General features: G+C 48.6%; 2 protein-coding genes and 1 pseudogene across 3 annotated transcripts in view; 2 read left to right on the top strand and 1 right to left on the bottom strand.

The window, feature by feature from the left end:
• The window catches only part of LOC311188227 (patr class I histocompatibility antigen, A-2 alpha chain-like), a gene marked incomplete at both ends in the record, with an annotated part of 424,961 nt that overhangs the window by 145,051 nt on the left and 254,805 nt on the right, over window positions 1-25,105 (bottom strand). The window lies entirely within an intron of this gene.
• LOC311167861 (proteasome subunit beta type-8-like) lies at window positions 324-2,978 on the top strand (annotated as a pseudogene). Its single transcript has 6 exons — window positions 324-482; window positions 1,211-1,385; window positions 1,500-1,611; window positions 2,029-2,155; window positions 2,533-2,737; window positions 2,890-2,978. The product of its transcript is annotated as a proteasome subunit beta type-8-like (transcript).
• On the top strand, window positions 5,533-15,139 carry LOC311167632 (antigen peptide transporter 2-like; the record flags this gene model as incomplete). Its single annotated transcript, XM_084228706.1, has 11 exons — window positions 5,533-6,025; window positions 6,111-6,225; window positions 8,355-8,485; window positions 8,760-8,965; window positions 10,807-11,004; window positions 11,141-11,269; window positions 13,219-13,407; window positions 13,581-13,754; window positions 13,873-14,032; window positions 14,398-14,534; window positions 14,903-15,139. The coding sequence occupies 11 exons, from the start codon at window positions 5,533-5,535 to the stop codon at window positions 15,137-15,139; spliced, it is 2,169 nt and encodes a 722-aa protein (XP_084084832.1).

Here is a 25,105-nt window from a genome sequence, read left to right as displayed (position 1 = left end):
CACCTCGGTATCTGCTCGCGCGCAGAGGATGCCCCAGCAAGCTGGTGTCTCCCGTTGTAACCTCACAGCCAAGAGGATCTCGAAGCCCATTCTCTCTCTTTCTTCCTTTCTTCCGGCGATTTAGCCCCGCTGTTTCCCCAATCTTCATAAAGCAGAGAAGCCGGTCCCCAATGTGATATTCCCGGCCCCAGATCCCCACTGGCCTCGTCCTGGAAAGGTCAGGGGGATGTGGGAAAAAAATTCTGGTTCCCTCCCCTTAAGGCTGCAGGCTTTCGCTTTCCTTCCTCCTCGGAGACAGACAGATCCGCGGGTGCTTGGGGATCATGGCGCTCCTGGAGGTGTGCAGCCCCCCACCGAGGGCGAGGGCGGCAGGACAACTGGGCATTCCCAGACGCGGGAAGCGGGCTTCTCTTGGACCCTGGACCCTGGAATTACACTGTCTCCATGTGATCTCCAGAGCTCGCCCTCCCCTGGGAATGCAGGTCAGGGATGAAAGGGAAGGTGCGGAAGAGGGCACTGGGGAACGGAGTGTCCACCCTGAGGGTCTCCGAAGCCCTGGGCCGCAGGAGGGACTTTGCTGTAGCAGGAGAGCGAGTGGCCTCAACCAGGGAGGCGGCCACGTGGGGATCCGGGCTGACAGCCCGACCTTAGCAAATGAGAGTAGGGCCAAAAGGTAGAAGAGAGGGGAGGGCCCCCATGGGGAGACAAAATATTTCGCTGCATTTTTTTCATCACACACATTTCACCAAGTCCTTATGAGGCCCTCATAAGACAGGGACAGTGGAGTGTTCTGGAAAACCTATGAACGTTGGCTGTAAGCCTGGCCTCAGTCACTCACTGCTGTGTGTCCTGGGACAAGTGACTCCATGGAGGTCTCAATCTCTGTTCTGCAAAATGGGGATACTACTAAGAAACATGCTTTCTGAGGGTTAATTCCATTCTATGAATGGGAATGAATCTTTAAAATGTTAGCTAAGGCAATTATTTCCTCTCCTTTCTATTCCTTAGAAAATGGAAAAGCTTTCTGCAGATTGCCTCTTCTTTTCTTTCTCCCATGTCACTTCCTTGTAGAGGTTGGTTATAAACTGTTCCATTGTTGATGGCTGGAGAATTTCTGTGATATCCTCACTCCACACTCTCCAAGTCCCTGTTCTGGAGCCTCCTGCAAAAGGTTTCATTGTCCCTTCTTCTGCCTCTTCTCTCTCATTAGCCCACTGAATTCTTCCAGACCCTGGCCAGAAATGGAGAATGGGACACATGGAATGAGATGGTTCATGGCACCACCATGCTGGCCTTCAAGTTCCAGTACGGAGTGATTATGGCCATGGATTCCCGGGCCATGGCCGGTGGGGGGGGGGCGGGTAAATTGGTGAGTGTGTATGTGTGTGTGTCCCATAGTAGAACCTGGTTGCAGCAAGGTGCACATGGACATTGATTTAGGACACCCAGGGAGGGCTGTGTGGTCATTCCTTCTCTCTCAAAACTCCATCTTCTTCCAGCTAACTTAAGGGTGAACAAGGTGATTGAGATTAACCCTTACCTGCTTGGCACCATGTCTGGCTCTGCGGCAGACTGTCAGTACTGGGAGCGGCTGTTGGCCAAGGAGTGCAGGTAGGCCAGGACTCTCATCTCCCTTCTAAATCTACTGGTCCGTCCCATCCTCCATCCTGGATCCTTCAAATCACACACACCCCCGCCACATCCCATGCTAATGGGGCCCCTTAGTGTTTTGGTGCTGAAAAAAGTGTTCTTTCAAATCTTTCTGTGCACCTGTCAATAAGCCAGATAATTTAATTATCTAGCACTGACACCATCATTCTTGGTGGGAGAATATCACTTACAAAGATTTCTTTATGTGGTTTAGATATTTAAATCCCAAATCTCTTCCTGATGATTAGATCCAATAAAACCATTCCTTTTGAATGTGTATCTCGTCAATCATTTCCTGCCCATCAAGTGGGTCCATCAGAGGCCTAGTCTTTTCCTGCCACCACTGAGCTCTCTCTCCCCTAATCCTATCCTCACCAGGCTGTACTATCTGCAGAATGGGGAGCAGATATCAGTGTCAGCAGCCTCCAAACTGCTCTCCAACATGATGTGTCAGTACTAGGGTGTGGGCCTCATGGGCAGTATGATCTGTGGCTAGGACAAGAAGGTGGGTGCTCACCATGTCCCCAACCCTGGATGAGATGTTTCCCCATTGTACACTCTCACCTCCTCCCATACAAGATCATGGCATAGAGAATGCTGGGCTATGGAATGTTCTGCAGATCCACAGGCTGGCTCTTGGTTCAGAGGTGGACCACTATATGTGTTTCACAAGCTTGTCTCTTTTAAGAAGGCTGATTCCAAGTTTGTTTTTCCTTCTTGTTCCTAAAGTTCTATAGTGCTACCACAACGTTGTCCTAGTCCAGATGTTTCTGTGGTAATTCTTATTCTTTTGTCCACTTTTCATACCTCACACTTAAGCCCGTGTGTTACTAATGATTGATGCCCTCTCTGTTCCAACTTGGAACCTTCTCTCCTCCACAGGGCCCTGGACTCTACTATGTAGATGAAAATGGGACCCGGCTCTCAGGAAGTATGTTCTCCATGGGCAGTGGCCGGTCCTTTGCCTACGGGGTCATGGAGAGTGGCTATCGACTGGATCTCAGCCCCAAAGAGGCCTATGAATTGGGCCACAGGGCTATTATTCATGCCACCCACCAAGACAACTATTCTGGAGGCGTTGTCAATAGTAAATACACTCCCTGGGGGTAGGCAACGGTTTTGTGGGTGGGAGACTCAGGGAGGCAGAGGGTGTGTGTGAGGGATGTTTCAGAATCAGAAGAGGGGCATTCAGAGTGTGAAGACAATGGTGACTCCATGTCCTTTCTCTTTTGCCTACAGGGTACCACATGAAGGAAGATGGCTGGGTGGAGGTAGAAAGCACAGACGTCAGCAACCTTATACACCAGTACCGGGAGGCCCTTCAGTAGCGGTGGTGGCTGCCAGTAGCCGCTGAGGGGAAAACTGGTCAATTCAGGGACCTGGGCCAGCTTATGCCCCAGGGGAGGAGGGGCCTCGCCTGAGCCCAGAGATGGAGGACCAGCTGCCAGAGTTGCTGGGAGGAGTTTATACTTTTGTGTGCGCTCTATTTCCAGAAAGACCTCCCTTCACCTTCTGTGGGCTCCACAAAGCTTAAGAAAGGAAAAAGGGTTATAAATGTCTCTGTTGTGGCTTAGTGGACCTGGGCTGTGATTGTTGGGGAGGGAGCAGGGAATAGAGAAGGTTTTCTTGAGAAGACTCAAAATCCTCACTAAGAAACAGGGCCTTACTGACTATTTCTCTGGGTTTCCTTTCCACACTCATCTCTCCAGGATCTCAAGAAGACTGACCGTGGTTGTTTGTTTATTATTGAAATTTAATATTAGGGTCCTTCCTGTGGGGATATGAGCTGTAGACTGCCCTATGGTTCACTGGTAATGGTTTGGGTGTTGGAAAGTTGGGCACCTAGAACAATTTCTTTTCAGTTGTTAGAGCTGGATGATAAAGCTTCCAACACATATGTGTGTCATAATTATAAACACAGGACCATTTACCTTAAATAACATTCAGGAAAGACTGGATATTGAGTGTAAAGATGGATATTAGAGGTTCAGTGTTACCCTGTGGCATGCTCAACGGAAGATGACAGAGTCATGACTGAAGAGACAGGTGATAAGGAAAACCCATAAGGGGGGTGAGGGCAGAAAAAGTAACCAGCTTAGAAAGTGAGACAGACATAGTGAGATTTTCTGAATGGTGTTGGGACTACAGGAAAGAGCATGGGTGATCACCTCCCAGAGGAGAGTTAAGTTCAGTTAAGGAGAGGTTAAGTTTGAAAGTAGGAAGAGATCTTCAAAATCTCAGGATGGACAGGGTTGGGGAAACTTTAGGAATCCCCTACTTCAAACTCCACATCCCACCCTCAACTATATTTAAAGTTGAAATAACTTATTGGTAATCACACCAATAGCATTCAGGAATGGTTTGGAATTCAAGTGGTCCTTCCTTCCGGGATGTTTTGAGTTTGGGGGATAGTTTCAACCTGCAGAAATATTTTTGGAATAAACAAATGTTCAAGTTTCAGGGATAGGCTGTCGGTAGGGTAGAACCTATAGAAACTTACTTACTGTTCTCATTAATGATAAAATAGACCAAGAAACAAAGTCCACTTCCCTCTTATGTTGAAGGCTTCCCAACATATATTGGAGCGTAACTTTTGAGGCATCTGAAGGTGTGCTCTGCCTAGGGTGTGGTGTTGAGAAGGACCATAAAGATAAAGGGTCAGGGCCTTCTCAGGCGCAAAACTCTAAGTGGAAACCCGCTTAAGTGAGAGATGCTAGAGCTTTCTATTTAGGAGAGGTGCTTTGCATTTTTTGCTCAGAATGGGGATCTGTTTTTACCCCAAGGCCTTGCAAATGGGGGAAGAGGGCAGACAGTTTTCTAAAAACAGGTTCAGAGCCCGAGATAAGAAAATTCCCTGCTGGGCCTCCCTGGTGGCACAGCGCTGTGACATTGTCCGCAGCCTCTGTAGCACGAGTTCGATTCCCGGCAGCCAGGGAGATACCCACATGGTGTGGCAGACCTCTCCTGTCTCGCCCACTGCTCCCCTCAGCAGTATTTTCAGCCGTCTGCCGTCTGCCTGTTCTGTTCCCCACTCTGTCTCTGGTGAATCCTCTCACCCTCCCGCGCCTGTGGCCTGTGCCCCAGTTCTTGCATAAATAAATAAATCTTTTTTTTTTTTTAAAGAAAGTTCACTGTTTCTTCGATTACAACGCATCCCAGCTTATGAAAGAACTTTAGCATTTTTTCGAAACCGCAGGAGTTTCCTATTACAGGTAAGTGTTGCCAAAGGCTAGTGACTCACAGGGGGCCTGGCTCGGGCCCCAGGAGCTGGGATCGGTTTCTGCGTCTGCGGGTGTCGCGCTCCTGCTCTGGCCGCGCTTGGAATCAGGCGTTGCCGGGAAGCGAAAGTGAAAGCCTGGGCAGGGGAAGTGGAGCCGAGGCGGCGCGGGCGCTTCCAGCGCTTCGCCCTCAGCTTTTAGCGGGAGGACCCGGAGCCGCGGCGGGTGAGTGGCTCACGTCGCACCTGGGCGAGGCGGGAGGACGCAGCTGGAGCCGTGGGGCCGGGGGTCTTTGCCCACCTTCCAGCGGGCTGCGGCTCTCCCCTGCCCACGCCGTGCCCCCGCGTCGGGTCACGAGGGGCCGTGGGGGGCCAGGGAGCCGGGCAGGCGGCGCCGGGCCCCTGGGAGCTCGCCGGCAGCGGGAGCAAGGGTTTAAAAAGGACGGGGGACCCGCGGCCGGGCTCCTCGGCGCCCCTGCCTCAGAATGCCCGCCGCTGTAGGAGGGAGGTGCTGGGGCGCGCGGGCCCCCAGGGTATCCTTCTGGGCAGGATTGGATACTATGAGAACCTACGGACGGGATGGGTGGAGTTAGGGTGGCGAAGTTGGGGACAGGGACTGGGGCTCCCCCTCGCCAATACCTTACTTTCCACCCGCAGGTAACGCCATGTGGCTCCCGGACCTGACACCCTGGGCCTCCCTGCTGCTGGCCGATCTGGCCTTACTCTGGCTGCTCCAGGGGTCTCTGGGGTCTCTGCTGCCCCAGGGCCTTTCAGGCCTATGGCTGGAGGGGGCGCTGCGACTGGGAGGGCTGTGGTGGCTGCTGATGCTGGGAGGGCTGCTGGGATGCCTGGGGGCTCTGCTGCCCCCCCTGTGTCTGGTGACCCCTCTGTTTCTCTCCCTGAGGGCGCTGGTCCCCGGGGCCTTGAGTGCTCACCCGGCCAGAGTGGCCTCCGCCTCTTGGAGCTGGCTGCTGCTGGGGTACGGGGCTGCGGGGCTAGGCTGGGCCTTGTGGGCTGTGCTGAGCCTTCCTGCAGCCCAGAAGGGAGACCAGGGCCAGGAGAACAGCAAAGCCTTGATGTGGAGGTTGCTGCGGCTCTCCAGGCCAGACCTGCCTTTCCTCATCGCCGCCTTCATCTTCCTTGTTCTTGCGGTGTTGGGTGAGTCAAGAGAGGCATGGAGACTAGAAGGTGGGCAAAGTCCCCTTGCACGATGCCTTCAACTGTATTCTCCCACCTCTTTCAGGTGAGATATCAATCCCAGCCTACTATGGTCGCATGATTGACATCCTGGGAGGTGACTTTGACCCTGATGCTTTTGCCAGTGCCATCTTTTTCATATGTGCCTACTTCTTTGGGAGGTAGGTGACGGGCCACTGGGTCCTTTGCTAGCCCCCTTTCCAAGGACCCTCACTTTCCTGCTTCCTTTTTCAGACCCTTTTGTGCACAAAACACCCAATACTTAGACTTAAATATGCATGGATTTAGTTACTCATTCTATTTTCACATCACTTCATTCATTCCTCATTTCACCATATTTATCCAACATCTGCAGAGTTTACATTCTATTACTGTAGATGGAAGCATGAGTGGATGTAAGAGAGGGGGCTTGGGTGTCACGGGGAATGTCTCTTTGCTGTCTCTCAACATCGCTTTCTTCTTGAACCCCTATTTCTCTTTCCTGTCTCTTACCTCCCACCCAGCTTTGTTTCCAAAATCAGGTTGGGCCTCTTTCTTCCTCCTGACCCTTCCTCCTAACTCATCTTGTCAGTGGATGAAGATCTTACTTTGAAACTTATCATTTTTTTTCCCCAAGCATATTCATTCTTTTTCTCTTATTTGCCGGGACTGGGATTGGGTGCACATTGGGTGCAAAATTTAAGGAGGTGCTCGCTCCCAAGCTTATACTCATACCTCACTCTCCTTCCCATGGTACCCCCTCCCCATAACACACCTTTATTATGGTCAGACTTCATTTAGAATGCCCCAAACCACTTCTTCCTCACACCTTCATTCTGTACTTGCTGTTCTTGGCTGCCATCGGTCACTCAAAGGTACATTTATTGATGAGTCCATGGCTTTCAGAAAAATCAGTTCTCAGTTCTCTTTGCTTTTCTGCAGTATTTGTCATTTGAATAAACTTTTATTGATCTCTTTCTGCAGTGAGCCTTTATGTCTCTCTTCTTCTCAATCCTCTCTACCTACTCTGGACCCTTAAATAATAACTTTCCTCACAAATCAGTTCTTTAGATTTTAAGAACATCCCACCCTGTGCTAACTGAGCCCCTCGCTGTAGGTGACCCCTGTGCCAGCAGCAGTCTTGTCACCTCTTGCCCCCTCACCTGCCCATCGACAACCTCTCTCATCTCACACTCCACATGCCCAGGGCTGCAAAACCCCATGCTCCTCTCTGTCTTCTTTTCCTCTTCTTTTTTTTAAAAAAAGATTTATTTATTTATACAAGAACTGGGATACAGGCCAGAGTGGAGGGGGTTGAGAGAATTCACCAGAGACAGAGTGGGGAGCAGAACAGGCAGAGGGACCCAAATACACTGCTGAGGGGAGCAGCGGGCGAGACAGGAGAAGTCTGCTGCGCCATGTGGGTATCTCCCTGGCTGACTGGCAATCAAACCCGTGCTGCAGAGGCTGCAGTCAGCTTCACAGTGCTGTGCTCAACCCGTTGCGCCACTGGGGACGCCCATGTCTTCTCTTCTTGTTTGCACTCATGAACCATCGTATCCCAGGCCCCAGGCGGCAGCACCCCTGGTGCCTCTCTCATGCTCTTGCCCTGTCACATCTACTTTCAGAGTGTTTCGGCTGCAGCTCCTTTGTCTCCATCCTCACTGTGCTCACGTCCAAACCCTCATCATTTCACGTCCAGCTGTCCCAACAGCCTCCTCACCACAACGATTAAATTTGTGTTAGGAATCCATATTTTGTAAAATACCTGCTTTCCCCCTTGATGTTTCCTTGTCTTACGATAAGTCTGGCTGGTTGTAAGAGGAATTTTCGAACTCCAAGGAGGAGAGAGAAGGGAGGGCAGCGAAACTCTGGGGCTCCGGAGAATGTGAGGGCGGGGGGTTCATGGCTGTGGTCCCTGCCACGCAGTATCTGGGGCCAGGAAGAGGCACTTTGGGGCCAGGAAGGAAAGAGACTGAGGCAGAGGGGGACCTAAGGGGAAAGCAGGCAGGTCAGGTCGGAAGCCACACCTTCTCACTCTGTTTGTCCTCTCCTGGACCTCCCACAGAGTGAACCCCACCAACACCCCTGGATTTGCATGTTGTGATCTTGTCCCCACACTAGCTCACCAGGTCCTTGGTTTATTCCTGCCCCTCTTGTCCCCCTCCATCTTGTTTGTTCTTTCCGCCCCCTCATAGTTTTCCATCTGTGCATTTATTTCATCCCATGTCTTCTCTCCTCTGCGCGCCCCCATTCCCTCCTTCACTGCATGTTTCTCCTCCTCTCACCTGTTGTATCCCCCGCCCTGCAGCGCACTGTGTGCTGGGTGCCGTGGAGGCTCCTTCCTCTACACCATGTCCAGTATCAACCTGCGGATCCGGGAGCAGCTTTTCTCCTCCCTTCTACGCCAGGACCTCGGGTTCTTCCAGGAGATGAAGACAGGTGGGGTGGAGTCCAAGTCTGGGGTTCGCTGGACATTCCTTGCCTGTTCCCCTCACCTGCACACAACCTCTGCCCCCCGGGCTCCTGCTTGCTCGGCCTTTCTCTCTGAGGGGCAGGGCAGTGAGGCACCCTCTGGCTTTCTCCACAGGTGAGGGAGGCACCTGGAAGAGGGAGGCACCTGGAGGAGGAGGCTGTGTCAGAGGGGAAGGTCAGGGGAGAGTTTCTGGGGCTTTGGCATTACACAGGGCTTCCTCACCTGTTCTGTCCTCCCCAGGGGAGCTGAATTCCAGGATGAACTCGGACACCACCCTGATGAGCCGCTGGCTTCCCCAGAATGCCAACTCGTTCTTGCAGAGCCTGGTCAAAGTGGTGGGAATGTACAGCTTCATGCTCAGCCTGTCCCCCGGCCTCACCCTCCTGTCTCTGCTGGACGTGCCTCTTGCCATTGCAGCCGAAAAGGTGTACAGCCTCCGCCACCGGGTATGTGTGGATAGTGGGGAGTCCCTGGAAGGATCAAGCTCCCCTAAGGGTTTTCTCTTTTCAGCCCTTAGAGCCCCAGTTCTGACAGGCTGCAGAGGCCCAAGATCCCCACCCCCCAGGCCTGTGTGTGTGTGTGTGTGTGTGTGTGTGTGTGTGTGTGTGTGTGTGTGAGAGAGAGAGAGAGAGAGAGAGAGAGAGAGAGAAAGAGAGAGAATGCAAGCACATTTTTCTGTAAAGAGTCCATACATACCTTCTCCACAAATGATTAGGAAAGTCATCTTAGAGGATTTTAGGTAGAGACTGATCCCCTTTATCATCAACAGAAGGAGTATGAATGGTGTATAGGGGAGGTAAACTGACAGGAATCCTGAGTCGGAATGTCAGCTCCACCTTCTTTTAATTTTTTAAAATTATATTTATATAATTATATTTATATAAAGCTTACCTTTTTAACCATGTTTAAGTGCCATTCACTGGTGGTAAGAATGTTCATGGTATTGTGCTGCCACCACCACGGTTCACTCCAGAACTTTCCAAACTGAGCCCCCGGCTAGTCAAATACTGACTCTCCATTTCCCCCTCCCTCAGGCCTGTAGTCACCCTGTACTTTCTGCCTCTGTGAATTCGGCTCTTCCAGGTTCCTCTTATAGTGTCTGCCCTTTCATGACTAGCTTGTTTCACTTAGCATACTATCTTCAAGATTCATCTGTGGATCAGATGTTTCTTTTTTAGGGCTGACTACTATTCCATTGATACATAGACCTCATTTAACCATTCACCTGTGGGTGAACACTTGACCGTTGTGACTAATGTTTCTATGAACATGAGTACACAGATAAGTTTGATTTTTTTCTTTCAGAGTTTTGGGTCTATACCCAGAGGTAGAATTCATATGGTAATTTTAAGTTTTTGAGTTCCCATATTGTTTTCCACAGTGGCGACACCATTTTACATTCCCACCAGCAATACACACTCACTTCACTTTATCCATACCCTTCTTCAAAACTTGTCATTTTCTCTGTGTGTGTGTGTTTTACATTACAGACATAATGGTTGTGAGGTGATATATCATCATGGTTTTGATTTACATTTCCCTGATGCTGTGTGATACTGGGCTTCTTTTTGTGTGCTTATTGGCCTTTTTTCATGGTTTTTTTTTGGGGGGGGGAGAAACACATTCAAGTCCTGGCTCAATTTTAAATTGCTTTTTAATTGTTGGGTTGTAGGAGTTCTTTATGTATTCTTGATATTAATACTTCATCAGATGTATGGTTTGCAAATATTTTCTCCCATTTTGTGGGTTTTGTTTTTCACTCCATTGATGCACCTTTGATACACAAAAGTTTTTAGTTTTGGTAAATCCAGTTTCGTTTTTGGTAGCTTTTCCTTTTGGTGTCATATCTAAGAAATCATTACCAAAATGAGTGTCAGAAAGCTCAGAAATCATTACCAAATTAGTGTCAGAAACATCCCTGTGTGTTTTCTTCTAAGGGTTTGATGGTTTTAGCTTTCTTGCTTACATCTTTGATCCATGCTGAAGAATATCTCCACTTCTCTAACTAGCTTCTGGAAAACACTTATTTCTTCATTCAGATAGCAGGAGTGGTGTAAATCACCTCAAATGAAGGTTTAAGCAAAAGCACCGAGAGCTCTGCCATATTTTGTTCCCACCCTCCCTTACACTCGTTAGTCCTTCTGGAAAGCAATGCAAGGAAGAGGGAAAGAGGACAGTTTGGTATTGTTTAGGGAAATTGGGGGAGCACCCCAACGACTGGAATGTGACATGGGGTTCTGCTGCCTCTGACCAGTCAACCCCTTCCATCTCTGCCCTGCTTTTCCAGGCGGTGCTTCTGGAGATCCAGGATGCAGTGGCCAAGGCAGAGCAGGTGGTGCGTGAGGCTGTCGGAGGGCTGCCAACCGTGCGCAGCTTTGGGGCGGAGGAGCAGGAGGTCTGCCGCTATAAGGAGGCCCTTGAACGATGCCGACAGCTGAGGTGGCGCAGAGACCTGGAAGAGGCCATCTACCTGCTCTTTAGGAGGGTGAGGGCCTGAGTGGCTTGTGGGTAGGCTCCGGGAGGAGGCAGAAAGCTACTCCTGTTGCTCAGTGTCATAGGGGCAGGAAGGGGAAGAAAGGGGGAGACCCTTTTCCCATACTCACCCATCTTCTCCCTTCCAGATGCTGCGATTGGGTATGAAGGTGCTTATGCTGAACTGTGGGCGGCAGCAGATCCTGAGCAGGTCCCTCTCCCTGGGCGGGCTGCTTTCCTTTCTGTACTATCAAGAGGACGTGGGCCAGTATGTGCAGGTGAGTCAGCGGGCAATGCCTGCTCCTCTCTCCCTGACTCTCCCCCACCCCCTTCTTTCTGATCTTCTGAAACTTGGGCTTTTTTTGTTCTCCTTAAGAACACAAAACAGCAAAAAACCCAACTCATTTTGTTATGAAGAATTTCAAATACATGCCCCCCCCCCCCCCCCCGCCAAAGATAAACTATAACAAACCTGCATCACCTGCTTTGACAATTAGTCGCTCTTGGCCAACCTTGTTTCATCTATATCTCCACCTACTTCCCTCACACATATTTTTTAGAAGCAGATTGGAGACGTAGTGTTCTATGTAAATATTTCAGTATGGATCGCTAGAATATAAACATTAAAAAAACCCATAAACGGATCTCCATGTTGGTGCAGGGGTTAAAGTCTCAGCACTATCAAGCAATCGCCAGCCACCGCAGCATCACTTCTATCCCCTGCCAGGGAGCTAACCCATATAGCGCAGCAGACCTCTCCTGTCTCTCCTGCTGCTCCCCTCAGCAGCACATTTCAGCAGATCCATTTGTTCTGTTCCCCACTCTGTCTCTGGTAAATGCTCTCATTCCCTGCACCTCTGGCCTACACCCCAGTTCCTGTATGTATAAATGAATAAAAATAAATCTTAACCACCGCCAACAACAACATAAAGCCCAGAACATAACAATAATTTCTAAAATAAATGAAATACAATCAGTGGTCAAATTTCCCCTCGCCTCATTCACACAAGTAATGCAAGTATACGTGTACTACACTTCTCTCTCCCATACCTGTGTATCTGTGTACCTGTGTCTGCCTACAGACGCGGGAGAAGCATTAGCACTGGGACTTGGTGCCTAGGCCCATTAGATCATCAAGGTGGCAAAAGGATCACCACCCCCCTTTCCTTCCTTGATCAGCTGGAATGTACCTCTCAAGGGAGACTTCCCCTCTTCTGCTGTTTGGTTACCTGGTAGTACAATTTGATTAGGAAAGATAGAATGAACATTTATTTCCTTCCTTGTATTTACCAGTTTTCAAAATTAAGGAGTTGGCGTCATCTTGGATTTATTTTGTGACTTTCTTAGATATATTTATATTTATTTATTTATTTAGATTTTTTCCCCCAGTTTCAGATATATTTATTAATCAGTGTAAACCCCCACAGAATACACCAACATGATTTCGTGCATTTAGAGGGAAGTATTTCCTGGTTAAGAGGAAAATTGTGCAGATGGCTTCTGGAAGACCTTCATTTTAAGCAGCTTTATAGTGAAGTATTTCATTTAGAAGTCAATTGAGGTAACACTAGTTTACAATGCTGTATATGATTAAGGGGAATGGACTCACACCTCCTCAGATGTATGTCACCACAGCACCCCCACCATCCAAGCACCCATGGTCTTTTACCATAGGCCGTTGGCCCTCCCCCTCACCTTTGTTCTCACCCCATCCTTCCCCTCTAGTAGCCCCAATTTTGCAGTCATATTTGTAGGGTCGTTTTGGTTTAATCAGTTCCTTTGTTTTGTTTCTCCACGTGAGTGACACCCTATTTGTATTTCTCCTGATTTATTTTCTTAGATATTTTTAAAACATCTTTTATGTGTGCAGGGCTGTGCTAGGCCCTCTGGTGGCTACAAAGATGAGATATGCAAAGTGCCTGCTTTGAAGGGGCTCCCTGTCTTACAGGGGAGGCAGAACCCCGCATAAGTTCACAAAACAGTGACTGGAAGTCAGGGCAGCGCTGCGTGGGGGGAGTGTGGTTGTCTCTCCCCTTACATTGCAAAGTGGAACACTGGGGTATTCGTGTTGCTTTTAAATTCCAGCCAAACTGCACATTGGAAAGCAGAGAATTTTTTTAGGAGGATGGGAGGTGGGCGGGGTGAGGTGTGCCAGGCTGTGTGTAGAGCGTGGGGATCTGGTTCCGGTGGCACTGATGGACGAACCTGTTCTGTTCTTGTTCTTCAGAACCTGGTATACGAATGTGGGGACATGCTGAGCAACGTGGGGGCCGCGGAGAAGGTTTTCCGGTACCTGGACCAAAAGCCCAATCTGCCTCCTCCAGGGACACTGGCCCCTTCCACTCTGCAGGGGCTGGTGGAATTCCGGGGAGTGACCTTCGCGTACCCCAATAGTCCTGACCGGCCTGTGCTCAAGGTGTCTGCGGGGGTGGGGCTGGGGGGGCCGCTGGGAGGTGAAGGTTCTTCCCTCACCCCTGCTGCTCAGGCACCATGGTCAGCGGAGCGTTTACCTCTGAGAAGCTGATCTTCCCGCTGCTAGAAAGAGAGGGGAGAAGAAGGAGCCTCCTGACTGTTTCCTGGCTTCTCTAGGGGCTGACGTTCACCCTGCAACCTGGTGAGGTGACGGCCCTGGTGGGGCCCAACGGGTCTGGGAAGAGCACCGTGGCCGCCCTGCTGCAGAATCTGTACCAGCCCACAGGGGGGCAGGTGCTGCTGGATGGGGAGCCCCTGTCCCTGTATGAACACTGCTACCTGCACCGACAGGTGGGTTGGAGATGGAGAAGAAACTTCGAGAGAGAGCGGGGATGGTGGAGGTCTGGGGGAGGGAGGCGAGGAGGGCGTGAGGTGGGGGTATACACACTGTCTCTGCGCCCCTGTGCAGGTGACCGTGGTGGGGCAGGAGCCGGTGCTGTTCTCGGGGTCTGTGCGCGACAACATCGCCTACGGGCTGAAGAGCTGCAGCGAGGAGAAGGTGCTGGCTGCCACCCGGGCAGCCCGAGCGGATGAGTTCATAGACGAAATGGAGCACGGCCTAAATACAGGTACCTCCCGTCTAAAAAGAAACTGGAGCTTACCCTTGGGGTGAGGTTGAGTTCCCTTCACCGGATGCTGGCCGTTCCCTTGCCCTTCCCCAGCTGCCGCTGGCCGGCCTTCCCCACCACGTGGCCTCCTGGGCCACCTGGGCCTCCTGGGCCTCCGGTGCCCCCAGGTCTGTGTTCCTGGAGACAGGATGCAGCACAGCCCCCTCAGCACAGCCCCCCCAGCGGCGCCGCCTGGCCTCCCTACCCCAGGTCCTCAGACCTCTTCACTGGTGTGGGGGACACCAGCTCGGAGTCGGCCTGCCCTTGGGCAGGACTTTGTGGTGGCCCCTTGTTTCTGAGGAGGGCTGTTTCCCTGGTTTCCTCAGATGTGGGGGAGAGAGGGAAACTGTTGGCCGTGGGGCAGAAACAACGACTGGCCATCGCCCGGGCCCTTGTGCGGGAGCCACGTGTCCTCATCCTGGATGAAGCCACCAGTGCCCTGGATGTGCAGTGTGAGCAGGCCGTGAGTACCGGATGCCAGGGCCGGGGACAGGCGCCTGAGGGGTCACATTGGAAGGACGAGCCTGTGCGGAGTTGGGCAGTGGGAAGATGAATGGCCACCAGTGGACAGATTATCAGCGCCTTCTTAGGGTGGGGGATGGGATGGAGAGTAGGTGCTTGGTGGGCTTTCCCGTGTGGCGTTCCCTCCAGGGCTGCCCTGCCCGTCATCTGGCTGCACAGCACTGAGGGCAGCGTGGAGCTTCCTCTGCTCTTCCCTGCCTTCTCATGTTTAATGGGGTCTTTACCATAAGCCATAGAGAGGGTGCCCAGTGGACTGTGGTGTCCAGCCTGTTCCTCTCTTCCTAAACATGGTGACACCTCCCCTCCCAGGTGCAGGACTGGAAAGCCCTCGGGGACCTAACGGTGCTGGTGATCGCCCACCGGATGCAGACGATTCAGAGTGCGGACCGGATCCTGGTGCTGAGGCAGGGGCAGCTGCAGGAGCAAGCCCAGCTCATGGAGGGGCAGGACCTTTATTCCCGACTGGTGCAGCAGCAGCAGCAGCAGCAACAGCAGCAGCAGCAGGAGCCTGAGGACTCTGGACCCATCACTGGGGCATCTTCATGAACCCGGGTAGCTCCTGCCTTGAGTTTCCCTGGGCTGTGCCTGGGAGTTGTTCCTAGAGCTGTGTTGGCTGTCTGGACCATGTGCGCTTCCTCCTGGTGGGCTTTGGTGCTATCTGTGTCCAAATACCTGGTTTCCTGGACCCACAGTGAGTAGTGTATGGTAAATATATTTTAAAATATTTTTTACGCAGTGTATAAATAGCACACATTATGTAGAAAAGTGAAAATGTGGGCTTCCCCAGTGGCGCAGCAGGTTGAGCACCACACTGTGAAGCTGTCCGCAGCCTCTGCAGTGTGGGTTTGATGCTTGGCCAGCCAGGGAGATACCCACATGGTGCAGCAGACCTCTCCTGCCTTGCCCGCTGCTCCCCTCAGCAGTGTCTTTGGTCCATCTGCCTGTTCTGCTCCCTTCTCTGTCTCTGGTGAATTCTCTCATCCTCCCGAGCCTCTGACTGTACCCCAGTTCTTGTGTAAATAAATCTTAAAAAAAAAAAAGAAACGTGAAAGTGATTTTTTTAAATCTTAATAACCATGGCTACTATTTTCCTGGGTAGCCTATTGTTTGAGATACATAATAGCTAAAATGACTTAAATATTCATGAGGTTGCCTTTTTTGTATCCTCCCCCATTTCCACTGGTGTCTGATATTTTTGGGGAAACTTGAGCAGAAGGGAAGCACGTAGTTCTCTAATTTACAGTGTTAAAACACTGATAATAATTACTACTTACAGAGCTTAATGAGTAGGAACTATGTGTTTTTCATCTATTATCTTACTTCATTCTTATCCTCAAACCTAGGAGGTTTGTATTACCTTATTTAGTCCTTATCCTGAAAAGTTAAAACCATTTTATAGAGAGGAAACCAAATTTGAAAAAGATAAAATAACTCTCTCAAGGTCACACAGTGGCAGATTTTGAATTTGAATCCAGGCCTGACCCCAGAGTTCATGACCCCAACCAATAAATTACATTGAGTCTTGTGTCCCTAATCTCTAATTCATAATGAGATCAAATAAAATTCATTTATTTCAGGATTTCTAGTGTTGAGTACCTCTGCATCCATCATGTTCTCTCTGGTAACATTGTTTTAACTTTCACTCACAGTTTTCGGTTTTCTCATCACCAGAGTTGATCACCATTTCTAGCCACCCTTCATGAAGTCTCTCCTTTTTCTAGAAGGCACAGAGGTTACTGTCACTTCTGTAAAATCCTTCCATTGCGCATCCTCCCTTTCTGCACAGGGCTCCCTGAGGGCACTCCAGGTTTTCCAACCTGACTGTCTCCCCCCTTCCTGTTGCAGTTAGCCCCACAAACTTCCTTTGCATGTGGTGGCATTCCCTGCCATTCCCTACACCACCTCCCTGATGTACCCGAAGTTCTTCAAGTCTTAACTCAGGGTTCAGGTCTTCCAGGAAGCTTTCCCTTATCTCCTCAGTCAGAGAAAGTGCCCTTTCCTCGAGCTCCTGGAAAGGTGAAGTATCTTATTAAGCTTTATGCCTTCGCCTGGCGCAGGGCTAAGTTCATAGTAGACAACAAATAAATGCCTGTTGGATAAATAAACAAACCTCCTTCCTCCACTGTCCTCATTCTCCACCCTCCTTGTGCATTCAATATTGAAAATCCAAAGCGGTGCACATCACTGCTATCTGGAGGGACTTAACTTTGAAGGTTCCTATTCTAGGAGAGTGAAACTTGCACATTCCCAGAAAGAGTAGATATTTTACAGCACTGTTAGAGGGATTCACCAGAGACAGAGTGGGGAACAGAACAGGCAGACTGACTGAAACACACTGTTGAGGGGAGCAGCAGGCAAGACAGGATTGATCTGCTGCACCATGTGGGTCACCTCCCTGGCCGGGGAGGATCAATAGCTTCATAGGTTGAGTCTTAACCCCTTGCGCCACCAGGGAGGCCCACCGGTAAAAAAAAACATTTAAATGTGGATTTTGGGCACAGGGGAATGATCCCTATTCCTACATCCTCCCATGATGTCGTGGGTGGGGTGCAGACCTTATTATCAGTGAAATGCTGGAAGAGAAGGCAGGTCCACAGAGCTATCCACATCCTGCTAGTACTCCCCACATGAAGCAGCAGCACTTTTTTTTAAAAGATTTATTTATTTATTTATTTATTTGTTTGTTTGTTTGTTTGTTTATACAAGCACTGGGTACAGTCAGAAGCCCGGGAGGGTGAAAGAATTCACCAGAGCCAGAGCAGGGAGCAGAGCAGGCAGACTGACGAAATACACTGCTGAGGAGAGCAGCGGGCGCGGCAGGAGAGGTCTGCGTGCCATGTGGGACCCTCCCCAGCGGCCGGGGATTGAACTGGCACTACAGAGTCTGCGGGCAGCTTCGCAGCCCAGTGCTCAACCGCTGCGCCACCAAGGAGGCCCCAGCAGTGCTTTTTGTTGGAGAAATGACAGTGACCATATCAGTCACTAAAATCAGTGACAGTTCACATTTGTCACTCTGCCTTGGCACCCTGAGCATTATGGGAAGCCCACCCCTACCCCCAAGGATGCTCTACAGCCCAAAGTCGACCCCACAACTTCAAGTCTTAAGTGCTGCTGGTGTCGGGACCCATAGGGTCATATTTCAGGAAGCTGGGAGCCATGCGTTGGGGTTGGTCCCCATCACCTGGGGATTAACAGGAGGGGGCAATCCCTAAGGCAGAATCATGGGGTGGATGAAGTGCATGACTTTGGCTCCCATTCTCCCTATTCTGGGGGTGCAGAGTCCCGTCTGCCACCCCCTCCATGATGGCGTTTGTAGTTGGGTCCCTCCAGGAGTTCCTATGAGGACAGAGACACTGGCTGCCATGGTGGCCCCGGGGAGCATGGTTCGTGAACAACTGTTTCATGGTGCTACATAGCAGAAAGAGGAACACTAAGCCCCAGAAAAAGAAGCTGGCCTGGGGAGTGTGGGGATGGAAACCAGGCAACACCCTCTCCTGGCTGTGTGTCTGCAGAACCAGGTCTTCCTTTGGGGGTGGAAGGCACCCAGGATCATAGCACTGAGGCCCCTCCTGGTCCCATCTGTGAATGGGGCTTGACCTCTTTCCTCTAAAATAAACAACTGGAGGGTGGGGATCCCCTTCTATATATGCATGCTGCCTACACATCAATTAATCCTGTAAAACTATTTGGTTTAATATTTGATACTGTGTAAGAAATGAGCCAAGTGGGAAGATATGTTTTTAGTAAATGTAACAGATGATAGGAGAATCAGGTTCCTGTGCCCTGGGGACCTTATCTCACTGCTAGAATACTTCTAGCAGATCAGCAGGATGGGGGCCCCAGAGAAGGCACAAGGACAAAGCTCTCTCACAAAAAGGACCTCACCTGGGACCCTGGGGTTCAGGAAGAATAGATTTGCCAGGCTTCCATGTTGCCAAGCTTCAGCCCAAGACCAGGAAAAAGTAGCTTCAACATCTTAGATACCGTGTTTTTTTTGTTTTGTTTTGTTTTTTGATTTTTGGTGTTTTTTTTTTTTTTTTTTTTGGTAGATTCGAAATATCCAATCGCAGGGAATTTTCCTGAAGGGTGTAAAATTGGTTTGAATTTTGTTTTTCAGTCACAGAGCTGTCTGTTCTATGAAGAAAGGGGTCTCTCCTATTAGACCCTCCACATGATCAAGATCTGGGCATCCCGTCTTATCTACTACAACTCAGTTAGTTGAAACATAGACCAAAAAGGTAGTCTATGGTGAGTGAACTTGAAAATTTTTTTTTAAAGATTTTGTTTATTTATTTATACAAGCACTGGGTACAGTCAGAAGTGCGGGAAGGTGAGAGAATTCACCAGAGCCAGAGCGGGGAACAGAACAGGCAGACTGACAAAATACACTGCTGAGGGGAGCAGCAGGAGCGGCAGGAGAAGTCTATTGTGCCATGTGGGACCCTCGCTGGCTGGCAGCCGGGGATCGAAACTTTGTTGCAGAGGCTGCGGGCAGCTTTGCAGCCCAGTGCTCAACCACTGCGCCACCAGGGGAGGCCCTGAACTTGAAATTTTGCAGCACTGAACCTGAGAAAATCAGTGCTATGATTTTCTGAAATTGGCAATTATACTCAAAAGCAACTTTCCCCGCTCAGGTCCTGCACCATTTATATTTGACCTTAATGATTTTTCTGCTTGCAGATTCATTTTCTGCTTGTTTCTGTCATTTTTCACCCTGCCATCCCTCTTTGCTTCTAAAACTGTACAGGGCTCAGACCTGTCAAAGTGAGAGAGTGTGACCCCTGAATGGTGCTACACTCCGAGACAATGACTTGACTGTTCTCACTATAGACAGAAATCCAGGGAACATGTGTGGGAATGGGGACAAGATGAGTCAGGTTGAATTTATTAGTATGGCTCACTGAGCAGAGCTTCTGCCTTTAATGTGGCCATTTGGGGAGTTAGAAAGGCCACTCGGCTTTTTTTTTTTTTTTTTTTACATTTATTTATTTATACAAGAACCTGGGTACAGGCCAGATGTGCGGGAGGGTGAGAGGATTCACCAGAGACAGAGCAGGGAACAGAACAGGTAGACAGACTGAAATACACTGTTAAGGGTAGCAGCAGGTGAGACAGGAGAGGTCTGCTGCACCATGTGGGAATCTTATCTGTCGGCGAGGATTGAACTCGTGCTGCAGAGGCTGCGGACAGCTTCACAGCACCATGCTTAACTGCCATACCACCAGGGAGGCCCCCCAGCATTAAATCAGTGAAGGCTGAAAATCAAGATTATCACAAATGATACAGAAAAAGGATATGACACAATTCAACATCCACTTCTGACAAAAACTCTCAACTGCAGGGGGCCTTGCTGTCCCAGCCAGATAAGAAGCTGGCAAGTAATTAAGAAAAGGGCCTCACACTGTGGGGCTGAAGACTTTTAAAGAGCTTCACACTGTGGGGCTGAAGAAAAGGGCCTCCTTTTCCACTCCTACCAAAGTTGGTGATTCCTTCCTGGCTTCCTATGGCACTACACCACTAAGGCTGCCTGGTTCCCATCATTTATTACTATTGGTATCATATTGCTTGTCACCATGCTTATGCTACTTCTCTTCCCATTGTTTACCAAATTACTTTTCTGTGCTATCAAACAAACACATATTAAGTTAAAAATGATGCAAATGTTGGCCAAAGACAAAAAAGGGGGAAGTGCAGGGGGCCTTGCTGCCCCAGCCAGATAAGACGCTGGTGAGTAATCAAGAAAAGGGTCTCACACACATAACACCTCCTTGTGTTCTGGACTACTAAAAGGAAACCCACCATCATGATTTGTTGAAAGTTTCAGTGGTGTCTGAAGAAAAGAGGGAGAGCAATTAATGACTGATAGTAAGTAAAAAAAGAAGGAAAGGGAGAGTAGTTTTGTCTTAAAATTAAAATGTCTGGTTGTGTCAGAATGTGGAAAAATAGAAAAACATTTTTAAAAATGCTTCAGGACCTCCCCGGTGGCGCAGCGGTTGAGCGCTGGGTTGCGAAGCTGCCTGCAGCCTCTGCAGCGCCGGTTTGATCCCTGGCTGCTCCCCGGCCACATGGCTCGCAGACCTCTTCTGCCACCCGCTGCTCCCCTCAGCAGTGTACTTCGGTCCTTCTGTCTGCTCTGCTCCCTGCTCTGGCTCTGATGAATTCTCTCACCCTCCCGCGCTTCTGACTGTACCCAGTGCTTGTATAAAAAAAAAAAAAAAAAAAGAATGTTAAGCATTCCTTTAAAAAATGCTTCAAACTTTTCTTATTATTTATTTAAGGAGGAGGCTAGGTTCCCCCCAGTAGAGGTTCCCCCCACTAAAGTTTTGCCATTTGTTCTTTTTAAAAAATAAATAAATAAAATATTTCTAAATAATAATATACAAAGTTCATTCATAGTTGTTAAAATAATGAAAAATAGTTAAATATAACTATATAAAACTATATGAATCATTAAAAGGCTTCTTTAAAAAACTTCCATAAAAAGAAATTTGCGGCCAGCTCTGGGTTGCTTATCAGGCATGCTCTTGTGCAATAATTATTTCCCATTGTCAAGTAGACTAAATTGTTCAGTGTGTAATTTTTAAGCAAATAATTTTCGTTGTCATATACTTACAATATTTTTATATGTATAAAAGACTATTATACAAGGACTATTAGCTGTCTTAGGTAATTGTTTAGGCTAAAATAATAAGTTTTTATTATCTATTAACTTTAAAGATCACCTCTTTTTCAAAACATGTAGGGGCCAAATGTCTATGGGAAAGAAATATACTGATTGTTTCTGTTTTGCTTCTATGCATATGATGATATAATCCCACCGCTTGCTTTAATGTATAAAGACAGACCCGCTGAGACCCTCAGCAGGAGATAAAGTGTCAGTGTCTCCTCATCCCCTTCCCCTAATCCCTCAGTTTCCCTGACGCCATCTCATCCTTTCAGGGAACCCCTGACATGACATTTTGCCAGAGCTGGTCTTCGGCACTCAACCAACTGGGAACATACCTATATGTAATAAAGGCCAGGCATGACAAGCCCACCACTAAACATAATACAGCTAAACATAATACAGAATGATGAAAAATTAAAAGTTTTTCCTCTACAATGAAAATGCCCACTCATTCCATCTTTATTCAACTTAGTCTTGAAAGTGCTAGTCAGAGAATTAGGCAAGAAAAAAAAAAGGCATCCAAATCAGAAAGGAAGAAGTAAAACTGCCACTGTTTGCAGATGGCACACTATGTATTGAAACAGTAAGAATACTTCCCCAAACTATTAGAACTAATAAATGAATTCAGTACAGTTGCGGGACACAGGATTAGAGGATCGGAACTTTCAGATTCATTCCCAACCTCTGGGAGAAGGGCTGGGGCTGAGCTCCGTCACCAATGTCCAATGAGTCAATCAAGCATACTCACATAATAAAACTGCCAATAAAACTTTTAAACCATGTAGTTGGCAGATTGTGGGGTTGGGGAGGTGGAAGGGGTTAGTGGCGGTAGAATGGACAAAGGTGGGGAGAAGGCACTCGCTTCCAGGTAAACACAGAAGTGTTCAGAGAAGTTCTGCACAGCAGAATTACTATTGTTGGGGGAGCCTGATGCCCTAAAGGGAGCTGGGGTTTGGGGAGAGCACCTGTTTACTCTGCACATGGAGTTCCAGGACGTTAGAAGTTCTGCACACAGAAAGGAAAGGAAGATATGACTCCTTTCTCTTAGGACATGCTGGCTTCTGCGATGTTCTGCGATGTTTCCTACTAACCAGGAAAACTTGTTTTCAGCAGTAACTTATTAATCTCTATAAGCAAAAACACAATTGCACGCTATTTTCTTGTTCCTTTGTTCATGTCTTTAATAAAAGCTTGGACTGGGAGAGGGAAAGGCAGAGCTGCTCTCCATGGCACACTCCCCAGTCTTCCCCCATTGCACATTCATTTAGACTCTGAGTCTTTGTTAATGGCAGAGAACTTCATCGGCTGTCCTGACGGTGGCAGACTATAGTTACTAATAATGTATATTTGAAAGATACTAAGAAAATAAATCTGAAATATTGTCATCACAAGAAAAAAAAATGTACCTGTATGTGCTGATGGGTGTTAACTAGACCTATGGCAGTGATCATGTTGTAACACACACAGATGTCAATTCATAATTTTGTGGACTTGAATCAAATACTATGTCACATGTCAATTACATCTGATTTTAAAAAAAGGATTGTCACTCTTTGCAAAACAAACAAACCCCCAAAACCAAAAAATGACTTTTAGATCATGGGGTTCAGAGAGCTTCAGATTTGGAGGGACATGCACACTAACCATGGTGACAGAGGCTCTTGCACTCAGGATCCTTCCAGACCTCCACTGTCCCCCTCCACCTGTTCACTCAAGCAAAGCATTTTCCTGAGTTCTGTGAATTGCTCTAGCAAACTATCAAGCTTGGGTGCCCCCTCAATTTGTAGACAAATTTAATGCTGTGCAAGTGTTGACTGAGAGGATCATCACTATGAAAAAGGGTTCATAAAGGAGCTTATTTTCAGTGTCAAAGCCAGGCTGCCTCGGGAGCAGGGCCATTAGCACACACTCTCCTGAGTAATCCCAGTGTAACTTATAAGCTACTGCGAACAGGCTGTGTACAATAAAAACATCACCTTCCTTGTTCTACAGCGAAGTATTTGTTTTATTTATTTATTTTTTAAAGATCCATTTATTTATTTATACAAGAACACAGGGCACAGGCCAGATTCGCGGGAGGGTGAGAGGATTCACCAGAGATAGAGCGGGGAACAGAACAGGCAGATTGATGAAATACACTGCTGAGGGGAGCAGCAGGCGAGACAGGAGAGGTCTGCCGCAACATGCGGGACCCTCGCTGGCCGGCCGGGATCAAACCAGTGCTGCAGAGGCAGTGGACACCTTCACAGCACTGTGCTCAACCGCCTGCACCACGAGGGGAGGCCCAGCAAAGTATTTGTTTTAGAAGCCAGTGTCTGGTAATTTTCTAACATCTCTAGGTAAGAGCTAGCTGAGTGCATTGTATACATTAGATTATCTCAGTGAGCAGATGCAATTACCTGTGAGAACTGCAAGAACTGGGTCATAAAATCGGTATTTTCAAATAGGTTCTTTGTGCAGATATCGGATGCTTTCATCCACCTGTATAAATAATATAAAATAACCAAAAGTCAAACACAGTCAAAACATAGTAAGAATACATCTAGAACTGAGTGAAATAATACAATGGTCAGCAGAGAGAACAGGAAGGAAGAGGGAGCGGGGAGGGGAGGCAGGCGGGGTGTGGGCACAGCTGGTTTGGCTGTGGGTGAGAGGAACATGTGCACATCTGGGAGAGCAAAAATGTAACCTCAAAATTAAAACAAATAAATCCAAAAAAATAAAATAAAATGTCCTTTGTGGACATGCAGTTCTGGTCAAAGATTCCATCTTTTTTAAAAAATTTATTTATGCATACAAGAACTGGGGTGCAGGCCAGAGGTGTGGGGGGTGAGAGGATTCACCAGAGACAGAGGGGGGAACAGAACAGGCAGATCGATGAAATACACTGCTGAGGGGAGCAGCAGGCGAGACAGGAGAGGTCTGCCGTACCATGTGGGTAGCTCCCTGGCCCACCAGTTTCAAACTCATGTTGCAGAGGCTGTGGATAGCTTCACAGTGCTATGCTTAACCCCTTGCACCATTAGGGAGGCCCTCAAACATCCCATTGTTTATCCTTCCAGCAGCAGCAACATAGGGATTTGGAAATTACAGCGTGCTGGGTCTTCGAGGCTGGCTATGGGTCATCGTCACAGCTGGACTGCCCTGTTTAGGCTGACTTTGGCCTCTGTAGGGTTTTTTTTTTTTATATTCAAGACTGGAATTCTCCTTATTTTCTCCCATGAGGTGACATGAGGACCTGATCCACAGGACATATGACTGAAGTGTGCGCAATCTTGTGGGATGCAGCCCTTGACTTATGGGACCTGATGAGAATTCCAGGGAGTTGATGTCAGAACTGAGTTGAATTCCAGGCACAAAGTGGGTATCAGAGTTGATTGGAACAACTCTTGCCATCACACAAAGAGAAACTGAGTCAAAGTTAGCAAATAAAATCCTACCTCACCTCATCCCAAGCAAAAGAGGAGCAAAATACAGGCATTTACATCACATCCTTAGTTCTGCTGCCAGTTGTTCATGATCCCAACTTTGAGTGACACCACAACTAAATGAGGAGAGTAGGATGGTGGGGTTTTCCTTGTTTCTTTAGTCCTTTAGGGAATCACATAAAAACTGGAGTGTGTTAGAGATTCTCTCCCCTGATACATTTCCACGTACAAGGAAATATAAATACGGACCTAGAACACCAGTGTGCACACAGATCAGCCCTGTTGACATCTTATCCTGGGGGTTCTGATCCCAGTAAGAGACAGGCAGGGAGATGACATCTGAGTGATCCGCTCACCATCCCACAGTGATGATTTGTGGGAATGAGTGGGAAGAATGTCATTCATTTATTACTTGTT

Source organism: Talpa europaea (assembly GCF_964194135.1).
Source record: "Talpa europaea genome assembly, chromosome: 2".
Taxonomy (NCBI): domain Eukaryota; kingdom Metazoa; phylum Chordata; class Mammalia; order Eulipotyphla; family Talpidae; genus Talpa; species Talpa europaea.
Note: the sequence above shows the minus strand (reverse complement) of the source record. Positions and strands in the feature narration are given on the sequence as shown.